Genomic DNA, 15,951 nt, shown 5'->3' on the forward strand with positions numbered 1-15,951 from the left:
TTATGTGGAATCGTCTCACGTTGAGCTGGATCCTCAACAACATTTCTATTGGAAAGCCATAAAAGTATGGTATCCATTATGACCCTTTCCCAAACTTGCCAAACCACATGTGTCTGTTGTTGACACCTATGATGTCACCACTAATCATCTGGTTGGCTGAAATGTTACTTTTCTTGAGAAAAATCCACTTTTTATTTAAAGCTGTTTTTCAGGATCCAGCTCAACTTGTGCAAACTATAGCATCTATTTTTGAAAATTTTCCTTGGGAGATGCCCCCAGGCCACTCTACTTCCAGCATGCATTGCATGCTGGGTGGTGTTCGCACACCTCCACCCAAGACTAGTACCATGAGTTAGCCCCCCTCCCCCTATTATAAATCCTAGTGCTCTTCTTGTTGTCTGAAAGTACATGTGGTGTTCTGTAAAATAGCTAGCTATTGCTATCACCAAATCTGTATCTAGCTACCTTAATTACTTAACTACTTTTTTCTTTTTGTACAATCAAGAGTTCATAATATAGCTACTCTTGGTACAATTATACTCAATTTTGAGTTTGTACAGTGATGATATATTCTTTATTCAAAATTGTGTTCGTTCTTGCCACGGTTTAGTCACATGTGACTTAGGACTCGTATAACATCTTAGACCATATGTGTGACTTTATCTGTAATCACGTGAGCACGGTTTACTCATTTCCGCGGAGGTGTGACAAAATCTAGACGAGAGAGAAGTGTTCGAGGAAGTATTAGTCTAGCATGAAGTTGGTTGCTCTTCTTTTAATTGCTTGTTTGATTCATGTCAGCCTTCAAGAGGCAGTCCCGTTTAGGGATAAAAGACAGATCGACCCCCAGTGTGCGTTTACGTACGGCAATCTGAATTCTCGAGAAAGACAGTGTATAAACGGTTTATACGGGGACACCAACAATCCCACTGATCCTTCATCATTCGATGGACAACTGGAAAGTTTATGTTCCAATGACGTGTGTAGAAATGCTGCGAAGAAATTACTCGTAGGATGTCGGGTATGTCACGAGTGATAATATGTATTGATCAGGAATGCCTATTATTATTATTTTAATACATACAGTACATATTGTGGGTAGTATATTTTATCTATACGAAGTGGACATGTGGTATGTGTTTTCATTCGATTTATGGTGTTTCAGAATTCATTGAACATAAGATTGATGTAAAATTTCACTTAAAAGTTGGACTAAAATAAAGGCAGCTATCCTGTTGCCTCATGAAAGTGAAATCTAAATTACCATCTGTTGGTAAATTAGATTTCACTTTCTTATCCTCATGATATAGAATTTATATCCTCTGGAAAGGACTTTTACTTATGTGTAGTATATAGCTTGTATTATTGTATCGTAGTAACATGGTTGTCTAGTGGTTGTGTTTTGTACTGTTCATGTGTTTATTGTTGTGTGTGTGTGTGTGTGCGTGCGTGCGTGCGTGTGTGTGCATATGAAGAGGTTTTTACATGGAACGGACATAATTTGACTTGATCACAGAACACTGTAATTTTCGCAAACTAACCAGAACTAATTCACATTGCTTTTGTTTCATTGTAACACTAATGAAGTGAAGGTTAATGGCTGTCAAGACATCGAAATACCTCGTAGCGTTCCCTTCCAAATATCCTCCATTCAATTCGCCATAGAAAAAGTAAGTGATTTTCTACCTTAAAATGACGCGCTTAAATTTCCTCTGATTTCCTTCTGCTATAGCTCATCGTAATCGCTATTCACTGCTCTTTCCAAATCTGGTTCAGAATCTGAGGTATCTCACGTGTCGCATGTTATTACGCCTTTTATTGCAGGCCGCCGAAACGCCCAATACAAAATGTATGGGGAAATTTGCTATACTCGATTAGTTTAGGCCATTTTGACGCACCTAAATTTCCGTGAATTGGACTTCTTTTGGTATCATTGTACTCGCAGAGAGTTTCTCTACATGTATCAAATTTGGAAAGTTGTTAAACAGACTCGAGGTAGGCGGTACACGATAATTAATTTAATTTTTAATGGTTTTTCAATCAAAATGTATTGGACATGCCTGTTCCAGCTGGCATTTTTGCCATGGACAAAAGTATAGCAACTGTCCGCAAACTTCTTCATATGGCGTGCGTGCGTGTGTGTGTGTGCTCTGGTAGGGAAGAACGGCTTTTGCCAACTACAATCAATCATTGATTATTGCACTGTTATAAAGTGTCAATAATGTCCAAATTGGATGATAGATACCTGACACTTTTAATGGTGTGGTTTACAGCTATGTTAGTTATTTCATTGTTTATCACAATCATTTCAGTTTGTTATAGCAGACCTCTGCTATCAACCTTAGGGTGAATGGAAGCCCAGGGTGAATTGAAGCCCAGGCCTACGTGATTGTAATGAAGGTGTCCTGTAAATGTGGGTGTGACTTAGCTGGCTTCTGTCTGTTCTTTTATAGTAGTTTAGTTATAAAGAACTTGTGAATAGACTAAAGCAACTACCATATGTATATGTTAAAGCATAGCCACGAGTGCTATATGAAAAATAAAGTACGAGGCGCGCGGCCGAGTACTTTATTTTTCATATAGAACGAGCAAGGCTATGCTTTAAATGATTTATGGAACTTTCTAGTCGTGTAGCTTCACCATACACTAGGACTCGTAATTAACAAGCGTTGCACGAACTATTAGCAGCCTGAACGCACACAAACTAGTTTAACAAAGTAACTCACGCGTATTTCACCATAGTTTGGCATAGTAGACGTTCATCGCGTCTTTTGGCAGGTTTTACTCGCAACCCACAATCGATTCTATTGCGAGTCACATGGTGAAGTATTTCCGTGATATCTCCAGGACTTGTCCGTTTACATTAACAAACGTAACAGCAACGTTATCTTCTCCCACCAATCATCGAAGCATTTAGGTATGTCTATAAAAGCAATCCAGTGGTGGAACTCATATCGGCTGGGGTGATTGATCACTCAGCGCGGCGAGGCTATCAGCCTTCACCGGCTTGAGTGATTAGTCGTACTGGCGCGAGCCCCGTAGGCTATTAGCCTACACTAAGGCACGTGGGCAACTGTGCTTTATTGCCCACAAAGAGTGCTTTATTGCACCACAAAGAGTGCTTTATTGAACGAATAAAGCACTCTTTGCGGTGCAATAAAGCACTCTTTGTGGTCGATGAAGCAGTTGGCCGGCTGAGAGTGTGCTTTATGAAATTTAAAGTACACTTTTTCCTTTGATCTCGCCCACGCAAAGTTCTATAAATGCATGTTCATTCAAAAGAGGACTCTATCTTATATTGTCTCTTCCACTAATTATGATATAGTTATGGTTTCATTTTTATTCCTTTGATTCTCTTCCCTTCAAAACAAACTCTTTTGTCCAACAGTCCAATATTGAAAACCTATTGACTGTGGTTGATCACTGTGTGGATACATCTTATGCCTATGAAACGGATGGTGTGTAGCAAGGGACTATATGCAGTATTCAAAATAAAATGTGTTATATAGCTTCTGTTGTGAGATATTTTAATGGATTTGGAGTAAAGTGTAAACCCCTTCATACTGCTTCAGGATGGTCTGTAGAAGATACTGCTTCTTAATTACAGTCCATTTTCGGTTGTCTTCTAAATAAAACTTTCAGTGTGGTTTCTGGTTCATGGGAAGGTACAAACCTTCAGTATTACTCTAATTGTATGATATTGATTCTGGTTTCTTCACTCCTACCAAGAGTTGATAATAGTGGAGAAGAGAGTATCTAATTAGCACTCAATAGGGCTGTATAAAATGATTGCATGAAAGTGAAAGGACTTCACATTGTTTCACCCCCACATAATTCCATGTTTTGTCGCATATCTTAGAGTTGACAAATGAAGCCAATCATCACCTTAATTACACAGTTCACACTGACGAGACATCATGCATAGTATAATCAATATTTTGACAACTACTGATAGTGGTACTTGTTTTCAAGGTAGTCCAGGAAACTCTGCATCATATGTTCGAATGGCACCTCAGGTTGAGCTCTCTTCCAATGTCTGTTCATGATACAGACACTGATAACTCAGGGAACAAGTAAAAAAATTGCAAGCATTCAAAAGAATTGTAAGCATTGTGTCATAGACCATTTCCAGTGCTGCACTTCAATTGGAAACTCTTTATAGAACCAGATGCCATATTTACACTTGCACAATTCTCACCTTTCATTGATTCTGTTATGCATGATGTTGTGTGGCCTTTATGTTCTGGCTGACATGTCAGGTCACAGTTATCAGTCTTAAGTGTAGCACAAAAGCCACAAAGCATGGAATTATGCAGAAACAATGATGCCTTTTTGCTTTCACGCAATCATTTTTTTAGCGTTAGACACTCTTCCCACACTATTATTAACTCTTCCAGAAGCAATATTAACTGTACGTCTCTCCCAGTCAGCAAACAGGTATGCTATAAACTCGTTCATATTTCCTAATGGCTCAGACCACGAACTGGTAGCAAGCTATTTAGGATTATATTTCAGAGGGCTCAGTCTCACATATCAATGGTGTTTGGCTAGTTTTCATTCTCAAACAGCTAACTTTGCAGCTCTAAATCTTGCACACTCCGGTGCAATATAAAAAGAACCCACAATTGATTCCACCCTGGACTTTTTCTTAACTTGGATTACCAATGGGATGGTGGGACCATTGATATGCTCAACTTCACCGTCTTCATATAATCATAAATAGCTTGCTACCACTTCGTGGTGTAAACCATTTATGAATTATATTTCAGAGGGCTTAGTCTCACATATCAATGGTATTGTTTGTAGCTGGAGCCAGATGAGAGTACCGCTCTACCAATAACCAAGTCTTCTGTCGCTTTTGGAATATTGATTCTGAAGACCAGTTTGCTGCCTTCAGGATATCATTTGTAGTTACATCCACATTAGCAGCTTTACATGATGAGGCTCCCCTGTCAGAGTGGGAATTGAAGATTCACGTATTGATGCCAGATAACTCAAGTAGGGACTTAAGCCAGCGTGCAACTGTGCTGGAAGTGACTGGGTGGTTTGGTTTTATGGTTGCCAACAGCAGTCTGGTTTCATCCCCGCGCAACGCTTGAGTCCTTAGACTCATAGGCTTTTAGAGTTGTCACTGGGAATAATGTAGGGTTATCAAGCAGGGATGGAAAGAAGAAGGTTGCAATATTTGAACTTTGTCTGGATTGCTTTCCCAGAGATTGGGGGTAAAAGCAGACTCTGTCTGTTATATACTTGATGTGACTCACTGAGCTGGGATAGGTCTGCTGATCTTGATGGGCTTGTGAGTGCTAACAGCATAGTAAGCTTAAGTGACTCTTATCATTGTCACCCAAAGGCTCAATATAGTTGAGCACTGTCTGTATATCCCATGTACTTGTATAACAGGGTAATGGAAGTCTTACTTGGAATACACCCTTTATTAACCTCGTTACAAGGGTGTGTGGCCTACATCATACCCGTCTATCTTGTCATGCACTGATGAGATTGCTGACCTGTAGGCATTTGTATTGATGCCCATCTTTATAAAGATGTGATTTACCACATTCCTTACAGGTTCTGAAAAGGGATCTCCTTTCAGAACACTAGTTATGCCATCTCCCAAACAGTGAGTCATATGACTTGTTTGTTTTTGCTCTCCATGAGTTGAGCAGGAGTGCAGTAGCATCATCTGAAAGTTGTTGATCTCTGTATCTCTTCCTGAGATGTGCCATATGGCCAGATGGGGTATGGTCAGAGTTGGATTTAGATTGGATGTCCCTGTTGACATCCACCAAGGGTAGTCTATTAGCATTCTAAGAAGAACTGGGAACCAGGGTTGTCCTCTCCGTATTGGTGACACCTGAGCTTGTTGTCGTTGTACTTGCTAGAACCCTGCCTATGAGGTTCCAAGGAGGGTTGGCATACTCCTTCAGGTCTGTCCAAGTCTGCAGGAAGGCATCTGTGGCTAATGCATACAGATCTGGCTGCCAACTGAAGTAGTGTGGGCACTGGGTTATCAGCCTGGAGGTGAATAGGACTGTCTCCAGTGGACCAAATGTCTGGTCTATCTTTTGTAATATGACAGGGTTCAGTTTCCAGTCTGTCCCGTCCCCGCATGACTGAAACTTTGCATCGGCTGTTGTATTCTGAACACCTGGGAGGTGTTGAGCTGTGATGTGTGTGTTCTGCTCCAGACACCACATCCACAGGTCCCGTTTCTTTCGACTCCGCCAGTACCAGAATGTCATCCATATAGGCGATTAATCTCACACCCTTCTATCAGAGTAGTGCCAGCACAGGTTCAGCGTTTTGGTGAACACTCATGGGGCTGAGCTCAGCCCAAAGGGGAGACATGTGAATTGATAGTTCCTCTCTTGGAAGATGAATCTGAGGTATTTTCTATGTAGGGTATGTATTGGTATTGCGAAGAAGGCATCCTTTAGGTCTACCTTGGCTAGCCAATCCCTGGGATGTAGTAGATCCTTCAGATTGTGAATGCCCTCCATTTTGAAATACTGCTTCTGAACACATTGATTCAGAGCCTTTAGGTTTATCACTAGTCATTGGCCCCTGTCCTTTTTGGGACCAGAAATAGGTTCGGGTAAAGCCCATTCATATGAATCGTTTTTTCGACAGCTCCTTTCTGGATCATTTCCAGAACTTCCTCCCTTACCAGTTGGAGTTGTTCTGTTGACAGGTAGGGGGAGGTGGCACTGCTGCCTGTTGTGGTTCGGATAGGAAGTCTATCTGGTAACCCTGAATTTTGCTTAGGACCCACCAGTTCTGGGTGATAATCTGCCATTTCTGCAAATAGTGAACCAATCCGCCAGCTGGGGTATACTGATCATTTCAAGGCACTTTATGCCTTGACATGCAATGTGATATTTCAATGTATGTTTCTGAATTGTAATCATACTTTTCAAACTGTCTGTATGCATTGGGTCTATTTGTTCCACTGGTGTTTCTGTTGGCAGGTACTCTGTCCTGATGGGCCTATGTAGCCTCCTCTCCGGGAGTTGTGACCTCTTCCTTGCCTTTGGCTGTGCCCCCCCCTGCTGGTGTTGGGGGAGACAGCTCGAAAAAACTGATTGGAAGACTTGGGGTTTCTTGTTGATAATCTCATGGCCTTCACTTGATCTATGAAATTCTTGGGTTACTGTGCAAGGCTTGACCCAAAGAGTGATGGGGCTGCCCCCTGGAAGTTCTTATCCTCGTCCACCAATGGCAACAGAGTTTTGTTCAGGGTTCCAACGATTTTTATTCTCCTGTAATGGGAAATCTGTGTACTGGCATTACCCAGTACCCACTAGCTCTATTACTGTATTGGCAGCATTAACAGCCTGTTTGTGGTCTACTGTCTCACCCTTTGCATTGGTTTCCACAATACAGGTGAGTGGAGCCACTGCATCCAAAACAAAGGCTTGCAGCCTGTGCAGCTGATTGTCTGTGGTTTTGATTTGTGGAGACACCTCAGACTTCATGAACCCATCCAGACTGGAGGTTCTGGTTTCTGGCACTTTGGGTAGGGTATAAGCATTTCTTGTGTTGAGCCTGTCACTCTTTTTAGCCCTAGCAGCAAACTTTGCACTCAATAAGGCCTGAGTGTCAGTTGTGACCTCTGCCACTCTGGTTGCAGATACTGTTGGCTGAGCAGGGGTTATCTCAATGTCTGAGTTATCAAACTCCACTAGTTCATCATAATCTGAGTGGTCTGGTATGTCTGCCCAGTCTCTGTTTCTTGTCTACTATGTTGTGGGGTTGGGCGTATTATTGCACTTCTGGAGCACTCCCTTCTGCTCCGAGAAGGTAGAGGTGACTTCACTCTGGGATGCGAGAGAGTTGGTATGGTACTCTGTACCGACTTACTCCTGGAATGCCTTGATTCATCTCTGCTATCACTCCGAGCACGTGGCATTCTGCTTCATGAATTGCATTGCCTGAGGGTGAGCTGGTGTTCTGCTCCGAGAACGATAAGATGGTGTTCTGTTCCGAGAACGGTGTGGTGTTCTACTCCGAGAACAGCTGTGTGAGCTGCTGCAAGTGCGGTGTTGGTGACATCGAGATTCCTTCGATTTCTTGTGCTTTTACTTCAGTTTCAAGGCGGTGATGTCTGCTTGAAGAGTATCAAACTTTGATGACAGATCTTGGATTAGTTCTTGTAGTTCTGCCATGACAATAATCATGTGTTCGAGCTATGAAAAGTCCGAGGTGGGATCGATTCTTTTTATATTGCACCGGAGTGTGCAAGATTTAGAGCTGCAAAGTTAGCTGTTTGAGAATGAAAACTGGCCAAACACCATTGATATGTGAGAGTGAGCCCTCTGAAATATAATTTTGACTTCACAAGTATCAACTCTACTTTATCATCAAAGAAAGTGATAACTTTTATGTCTGCCAGATAAGTGTCAGTAAAAGGCCAAACATGTAGGGAGATGTGTTGAGCTAGCAGCAGCCATAACCAATGCTGACTATAATAGGCTGAAACTTTTTGTGTGACTATACATAAACTACAGACACTTTGCCATAGCTTTCATTTGCATTGACCTACGGAGTTGAGTTAAAATGTTTACCATGGCAAGGTATAGTTTTTGTTTTGTATTCACTTGTACGTATACAAGTATTAAAACTTAAAGTATGCCTTGTACGAATTATGCAGGTTGCTGCTGAGACGGTCACAATTAGGATCATTGTAACAAATAGTGCTTAAAGGAGAAGAGTTGTCACGAAAATTTAGTAAAATCCCTACTTATTTAGGAGTTGAATTTTATATGTCAGATGATGATTCCCTTCTATGCACTTGTTATTGCTATGATCTCTACTAGCTTTTATATTTGTTTTCTTGTGTGATTTTTCTGTGACATACACTGACAAGTAAGAATTGTCTTTTGGTCTAATACAGAAGTTATTATTGCATTGAAATTACATGTCTTATGTTTTTACTTCGTCCTTTATGTAGGGGGTCTTTACTCCTTTTCTACCAACTGAATATCAAAATGTAGACCTTGGAGCATTCTTTGACTTGTTTTGTACTAAATCGTCTGATAAGCTCTTCTGCTACAGTCATCTACCATTGTTTGATGATGATAATATTGATCCGGTAGGTCCACTTGATTGGACGTTATTCTCCTATGTATTTATTTGTTGGTGTTTAGCTTACATCATGCCAAACGGTGCTTAGTGGAGCAACTTGTAATCAAGATTGTCGACAGGTAACTTATGTTTTTATTGTTGATGTTTATTTTGTTTATTGATGTTTATTTTGTTTATCCACATACAGTGTACTTGTGCAATCTCTATTCTGTTAGTTAAACTGTTTAATCGTATTGGTGTTATCATCACGTACACCTCACAAGCTGTTTTACATTTCTAACGTGCTACATAGGTATTCCAAATTGAAGTTTTATGTATGTTTTTGCTCCATACATAGCCTTAAGAATGTGTATGAATAAAGAAATTGGGGGTGTGTGCTACAGTGGTGGCATTATGAAGCAAAGTTCTTTTCCTCATGTATGCAAAGCCAGGTGCATCAGTAGTTGGTGTGTCTACACACACATGTAAGCAAACACGTTTCAAGCTAAAGAGACTATGCATTCATTCTATTTACTGACTGTATTAAAAGTTGATATTCTTATTAATCGTCTTTGTCGTGTTTACTAAAGGAGGTACTGAAACTACTGTACTGAATGAAGACATACCTATGTGCTGTATTTCTCTTTATCAGGCCTCTAACAGTAAATAGTGTTTTTGTTTGAACAGTGGACATGGCCATTAAAGCAATCCATAAAAACTGTAGCCAGCCACAAGTGCCAACTAAAGGATAAGGTTAAAAAAAAACAATAGAGAAAGTAGAAGACACTTCACTGTTAAACCCAAGCATATGTCTGCAGCTGGGCAGGCTGATGTCTGCAGCTGGGCAGGTTGACTGTGGACAATTAATTTACTATATACCATTTAGTGTGGGCATTCAAAGGTGCTGGTTGGGGTTTATAACTCGCATATTGCCTGGGAAATATCACGGGAATGCAGTTTGCTCATGGCTTTGATGCCCAAACAGTTCAAAGATACGATACACTTTGACCCATTATATTGAGTGACACGGAGTGTTTAATTATGGGTTTGGGTTTACAAGGTTTCGACTGGTTGATAGTGAATGATCAGTAAAAAATTGCTTTGGAAATGCGTGGATGCGTATTTCTATCCACCACATGTCAGCCATTGAGCAGACCACGGAATAACACAAAAAAAACAACTAGATTTAAATAGGTGAGTAACTGTAGTGTTTAGCGGGTTTCGATAATAATCACAATAATAATGATCAGTGTCAATCACGCAACAGCACAGCAAGTTACATTAAAGCAAAAAGAATACACACGTGCTTGCCTAGTTCTAGAATATTCTACATCTAATTAATGCGCATTACAATTACATCATAATAGTTACTAAATACCACAGTTCCTCCCTCCTTAATTGTAAGTTAGTCTATCAGGAGGTTGACGAGTTCTGGTAGGGTACCGACTCTGGCTGGCAGGTATGTCAGGTTCATTAGTTGATGTGTCAGGTTCGTCAATTGGGAACTGCAGTTCAAAGTCCATCAAATCGTCACTATTAGGTTGCTTTTCGTCAACTTTCGTCAATTCACAGTTCTTTAACAACTGATCAATATGTCTTTTCCAGACCTTGCCATCAACTAGTACTTCATAATTCCTTGAGCCTAGCCTGGACAGTATAGTTCCAGGAACCCACTTGGGGTCTCCATTATGGTTCTGGACAAGTACAGGCTCAAACTGTCTATCCTTACTTTTCTTGTCATGATGGCTTTTCTGGTCAGTTTGTTTCCTGTCAACAGTCGTTGAGACGTTCGGTGTCAACAAACTAAGTCTGGTACGAAGCTGATGACGAAAAAGTAATTCGGCAGGTGATTCTCCTGTTGTAGTATTTGGAGTACTACGATACACAATCAGAAATCTGGCCAATTCTGTGTCAAAGGAACCAGAGTCATTCTTAGCAGCTTTCATTGCATTTTTGAATGTTTGCACAAACCTTTCGGCCTCACCATTGGTGGAAGGATGGTAAGGGGCTGACCTGATGTGTTTAACTCCATTCTCTCATAGGAATTGTTCAAATAACGCAGAAGTGAACTGTGCCCCGTTGTCTGTAACTAATTGTTCAGGTAACCCATGGGTGGAAAATATCTTCCTCAGCTCCACAATTGTCCTCTCGGCTGTGGTCGTTACCATGGGAATTACCTCGGGCCACTTGGAATGGGCATCAACAATAATCAAGTAGGATCTATCCATAAATGGCCTGGCAAAGTCCACATGTAAGCGTTGCCATGGTCGTGTGGGCCAAGTCCACGGATGTAATGTAGCTGGTGGTGGCTTGTTTCTCAGACTTTGGCAAGGTTCACATTTCTGTACCATCTCCTCAATCTGTTTGTCTATACTTGGCCACCAGACATGTGTCCTTGCCAGAGATTTCATTTTGACAATCCCCATGTGTCCTGTATGGAGTTCCTCCAATACTCTTCCCTGCAGCTTATTAGGAACAATTACCTTCATACCCCACATTAAGCAAGCACATTCTATAGTAATTTCTAACCTGCGTCTGTAGAAGGGACGTAAATCCTCACTAAATGTGTGTGGCCAACCATTCTTGGTGTACAGTAATACTTTAGATAGCAGAGGATCTTTTGCTGTTTCAGAACGTAACTGTTGGGGTGTCACTGGTAAGGTTCCAATCTGCTGAACATTAAAGAGACTTGCAGAGTCATCATTGGTTGGTAATACAGAATCACCTAGGGGAAGTCTTGACAAACAGTCAGCATTTGCATGGCTCTTGGTCGGACGAAACACAATGTCATAGTTGTAGGCTGATAGAATGATAGCCCATCTCTGTAGACGTGCTGCCGCAAGTGCAGGTAGACCAGCTTTTGGACTCAGGATTGTGGTGAGAGGCTTGTGATCAGTTAGTAACAGAAATTTACGACCATAAATGTATTGATGAAACTTCTTGATACCGAAAATTATTGCCAAGGCCTCTTTTTCGATTTGAGCGTAGTTTTGCTCGGCTTTCAACAATGTTCTTGAGCCAAAAGCTATGGGTTTTTCTTCACCTGAGGGCATTAAATGAGATATAACTGCACCAACCCCGTAGGGTGATGCGTCACAGGCTAACTTCAGGGTTAACGATGAGTCATAGTGAGCTAGGACTGGTTGGGCTGAAAGTTGAGATTTGAGTTTCTGAAATGAAGATTCACAAGCATCAGACCAACTCCATTGTACGTGGTGTCGTAGTAGTTGGTTGAGAGGGTGAGTTGTAGTGGACAATGATGGTAAAAACTTTCCATAATAGTTCACAAGGCCTAGGAAAGCTCTCAACTGCTGCTGATTTTTAGGACTGGGAGCATCTGTGATTGCTCGAATCTTATCAGGGGCAGTGTGCAACCCTTGTGCATCCACTACATATCCTAGGTACTGTACAGATTCTTTCAAAAACTCACATTTAGTTTTCTTCAAACGTAATCCCCATTGGTACAAGCGCTCAAAAACTTTCTCTTACATCGCCACATGTTCACTGTCATCCTTGCCAGTAATCAACACATCGTCCAAATAGCAAGCAATGTTAGGAATGCCTTGTAGGATCTTTTCCATCTGATGTTGAAAGATTGCGGGCGCTGACGCAATGCCAAATGGCAGACGTGTATACTGAAACAGGCCCAGATGAGTGTTAATTGTTGTATACTTTCGGTCATCAGGGTGCAGCAACATTTGCTGGTACGCCTGGGACAAATCAAGTTTGGAAAATTTCTGGCCACCTGCAAGCACCGTCAATAAGTCTTCTGGCTTAGGAATAGGATATTTGTCAATCTGTAAAACAGGGTTCACTGTTACTTTAAAGTCGCCACAAAGTCGCCACAAAGTCGAACTGTGCCATCTGGCTTGGGCACTGGTACTACTGGTGTAGCCCAATCACTGTATTTCACACTCTAGATTACACCCATTTGTTGAAGACATGTCAAATCTTTTCCAATGGCTTCACGAAGAGCATAAGGCGTGGCCCTTGCCCTACAAAACTTAGGTGTTGAATCAGGCTTGACAGAAAGTCGTGCTTGTACTCCTATCATTGTACCTAACTCATCCTTGAATAGAGCACGATACTTGTGGAGTAGTCCATCAACAGTTGTGGAAACATACTTGATTTCTTTCCAATTGAGTTTAACGTGTTGGAGCCAATTACGACCAAGTAAGGGTGGTCCATTGCCTGTTACAACTACTAATGGTAATGTGAACCGCTGTCCTTGGTAGTTGACATTAACAGTCGCCTCCCCTTCTAACTTCAGAGGCTCACCAGTATAGGTTTTCAATAACAAGTTGGACTGTTTAAGTGTCAATTGTGGTAACAGTTCCTGGCACATCTCAGATGAGATAACTGAAACTGCAGCTCCAGTGTTGAGGGTCATCTTCACTGGGATTCCATCAATGAGCAATTCAACAATGATTCCATCATTTGATTGCTTCACTGTAAACATTCCAAATTCTTCTTCAACCTGTGGTTGTTCAACGAAATGGTTTCCTTTTACCACTTTTGGTTTGGAAGGGTTGTGGGGTGGCACTTTCTTATCACCTGACTTTGGGGGTGATTTACACACTTTTGCGATGTGGCCTTTCTTGCCACAGTTATTGCATTTTTGTGTTCTGAAATGACATTTCTCTTGTGGGTGACCTCTACTGCCACATCTGTAACAGGGTTTTCCTGCAGTTTGCAAGTGAATTTCATGGCTTCCAGATACAGTTCCACCAGGCATGCGTAGTTCGCTAGACTGTTTTGTGGCTGCCTCCATCCCCTGTGCTAATTCAGTGGCTCTCTGTAAGGTCAACTCTTTCTCAGCTAAAAGTCTCTTTTGAATCTGTCCACTTTGCATCCCACATACTAGCCTATCTCTCAAGGTTTCATCGAGTTTATCTCCAAAGTCACAGTGTTTTGTCAACTTACGTAACTCGGCGAGATACTGGGCTATGGTTTCCCCTTCCTTCTGATTTCGTTGATGAAACTTAAAGCGTTCGGCAATCGTCAATGGTTTTGGATCCAGGTGAGTCTGCATTGCTTTAATCAGGTCGGCGTAATCCTTAGTAGCTGGTTTTGCCGGCGCGATGATTGATCGTAACAGTTCGTAAGCCTTCGCTCCCAGAAAGGTTACTAGAACCGACACTTTCTTCTCGTCTTTAATTTCATTAGCGACGAAAAATGATTCTAGTCTTTCCACATACGTGGTCCAATCATCCGTGTCGGGGTCGAAAGCGTTCATACTGCCAAGTTGTGATGCCGCCATCCTCGTCGCCAGTGTAGTGTTTAGCGGGTTTCGATAATAATCACAATAATAATGATCAGTGTCAATCACGCAACAGCACAGCAAGTTACATTAAAGCAAAAAGAATACACACGTGCTTGCCTAGTTCTAGAATATTCTACATCTAATTAATGCGCATTACAATTACATCATAATAGTTACTAAATATACCACAGTAACTTATAGTCCTAACTACGTACTTTACTTAATAATTAACTTACTGTCCTGATAGCGAAGTTAGTAGGCTTATTGTAGTGCAAATAAAACTGGATCCCACAATTGCAATTTTACTGGCACTGAGTAAAGCATAATGACGTATGAGTAATGTTCTAATGGCTATTAGCCCATGCTATTATTGATCATTAGATACTGTTGTGTAAAAGAAACAGGGTGAGTTCTCTGTAGTTCTTCTACCTATCAGGTGAGTGTGCCTAGAGTGATTATATCTGCATCAGGGATGTCAATATATACATTCTTAGGGCCTGTGGCCCTGTGCTTTGGCTATGTATATTAGCAAAATTCCTCGCAGTTGTGGTATAACTATTATTTATTGGTAATTATTAATTGCTGATTAACAATAAGGTGCCTAGTGTCTACTTGTTGTTAAGGTAACAACTGCAAGTGTGACGTTATGATTTGGTTGTTATAATACTGTAGACAGGGAAGTTGCGCATGGGATAAGTTTTGCATAGATTACAGTAGCAATTTTATACCGATTAGCCTTTCTATATACAGTGAGGCATCAGTATGCATCGCAAAACCTTTCCACTGGTATGCAGAGTAGTGTACCATTTGTGGACGTTCTCCCACACGTAACTTTCCCCACCTACGTTAATTATCATTATGCAGTATTCATGTGCAGGGTGGGTTGGGTGATAAGTGACTTAGTATGACATGTGACCAGATTAGCACAATGTGTAATTACAGGCTCTAGAGGATTACACCTCCACCTGTTGTTTTGCAAGTTACTTACAACTGTTGCCTAATAATACCAGGTATGTATGTATTATGCACAATGATGATGTACACTGATGTGTGTCCAACTCAACTTCTCAACGTACTAAATTTCTACCTTATAAATGAAAATTCTAGTTTAAATTCTACTCAATAGTAAAAAAGTTTATAATTTAACAATGGAGAATCTAGGTTGTTCTAGAACATTCTATGTGTGTTCTATTAAAAAATTTATTAGAGTATGTTAACAAATAGTTAAATAAAGTCTGCAGTATGATACTATTGTAACTTCCCCCTTCCATAGTCATCATTGTATCTGTGGATTAGAAAAAATGGGTACAAAATTAAGTACAGTGGTCCCTCGATTATCTGGCCATTGATTAACCAACTTTCAGTTATCCGAACTGTAGCGATGACTGCTCTATTAGAGTATTTTATATAGGGTGTGCGTTCTATTAGAGTAATTGAGCAAGGCTCTGTATACAAATGAATGGGCTTTTATTATCCAAACTTTTCAATTATCTGAACACACCCAGGACCCAACAAGTTCGGATAATCGAGAGACCACTGTACTCTTGATATATCTAGTGAACACAATGAATATAGAAAATCAAACTGAGCTGGCATGGATGATGGCCCAGTTCAGTTCGGCT

At 40.9% G+C, this 15,951-nt stretch overlaps 1 protein-coding gene across 1 annotated transcript in view; it reads left to right on the top strand.

The window, feature by feature from the left end:
• The first annotated feature begins 678 nt into the window (after positions 1-678).
• The window catches only part of LOC136240327 (uncharacterized), a 29,993-nt gene continuing 14,720 nt past the window's right edge, over positions 679-15,951 (top strand). The window contains exons 1-4 of the mRNA XM_066031273.1: positions 679-1,021; positions 8,954-9,094; positions 9,150-9,206; positions 15,272-15,339. Of these exons, the coding sequence (XP_065887345.1) occupies positions 755-1,021; positions 8,954-9,094; positions 9,150-9,206; positions 15,272-15,339 (533 nt within the window). The 5' untranslated portion in view covers positions 679-754. The remainder of the gene's footprint in view (positions 1,022-8,953; positions 9,095-9,149; positions 9,207-15,271; positions 15,340-15,951) is intronic.

The sequence above is a fragment of the Dysidea avara genome, chromosome 12 (assembly GCF_963678975.1).
Source record: "Dysidea avara chromosome 12, odDysAvar1.4, whole genome shotgun sequence".
Lineage (NCBI taxonomy): Eukaryota > Metazoa > Porifera > Demospongiae > Dictyoceratida > Dysideidae > Dysidea > Dysidea avara.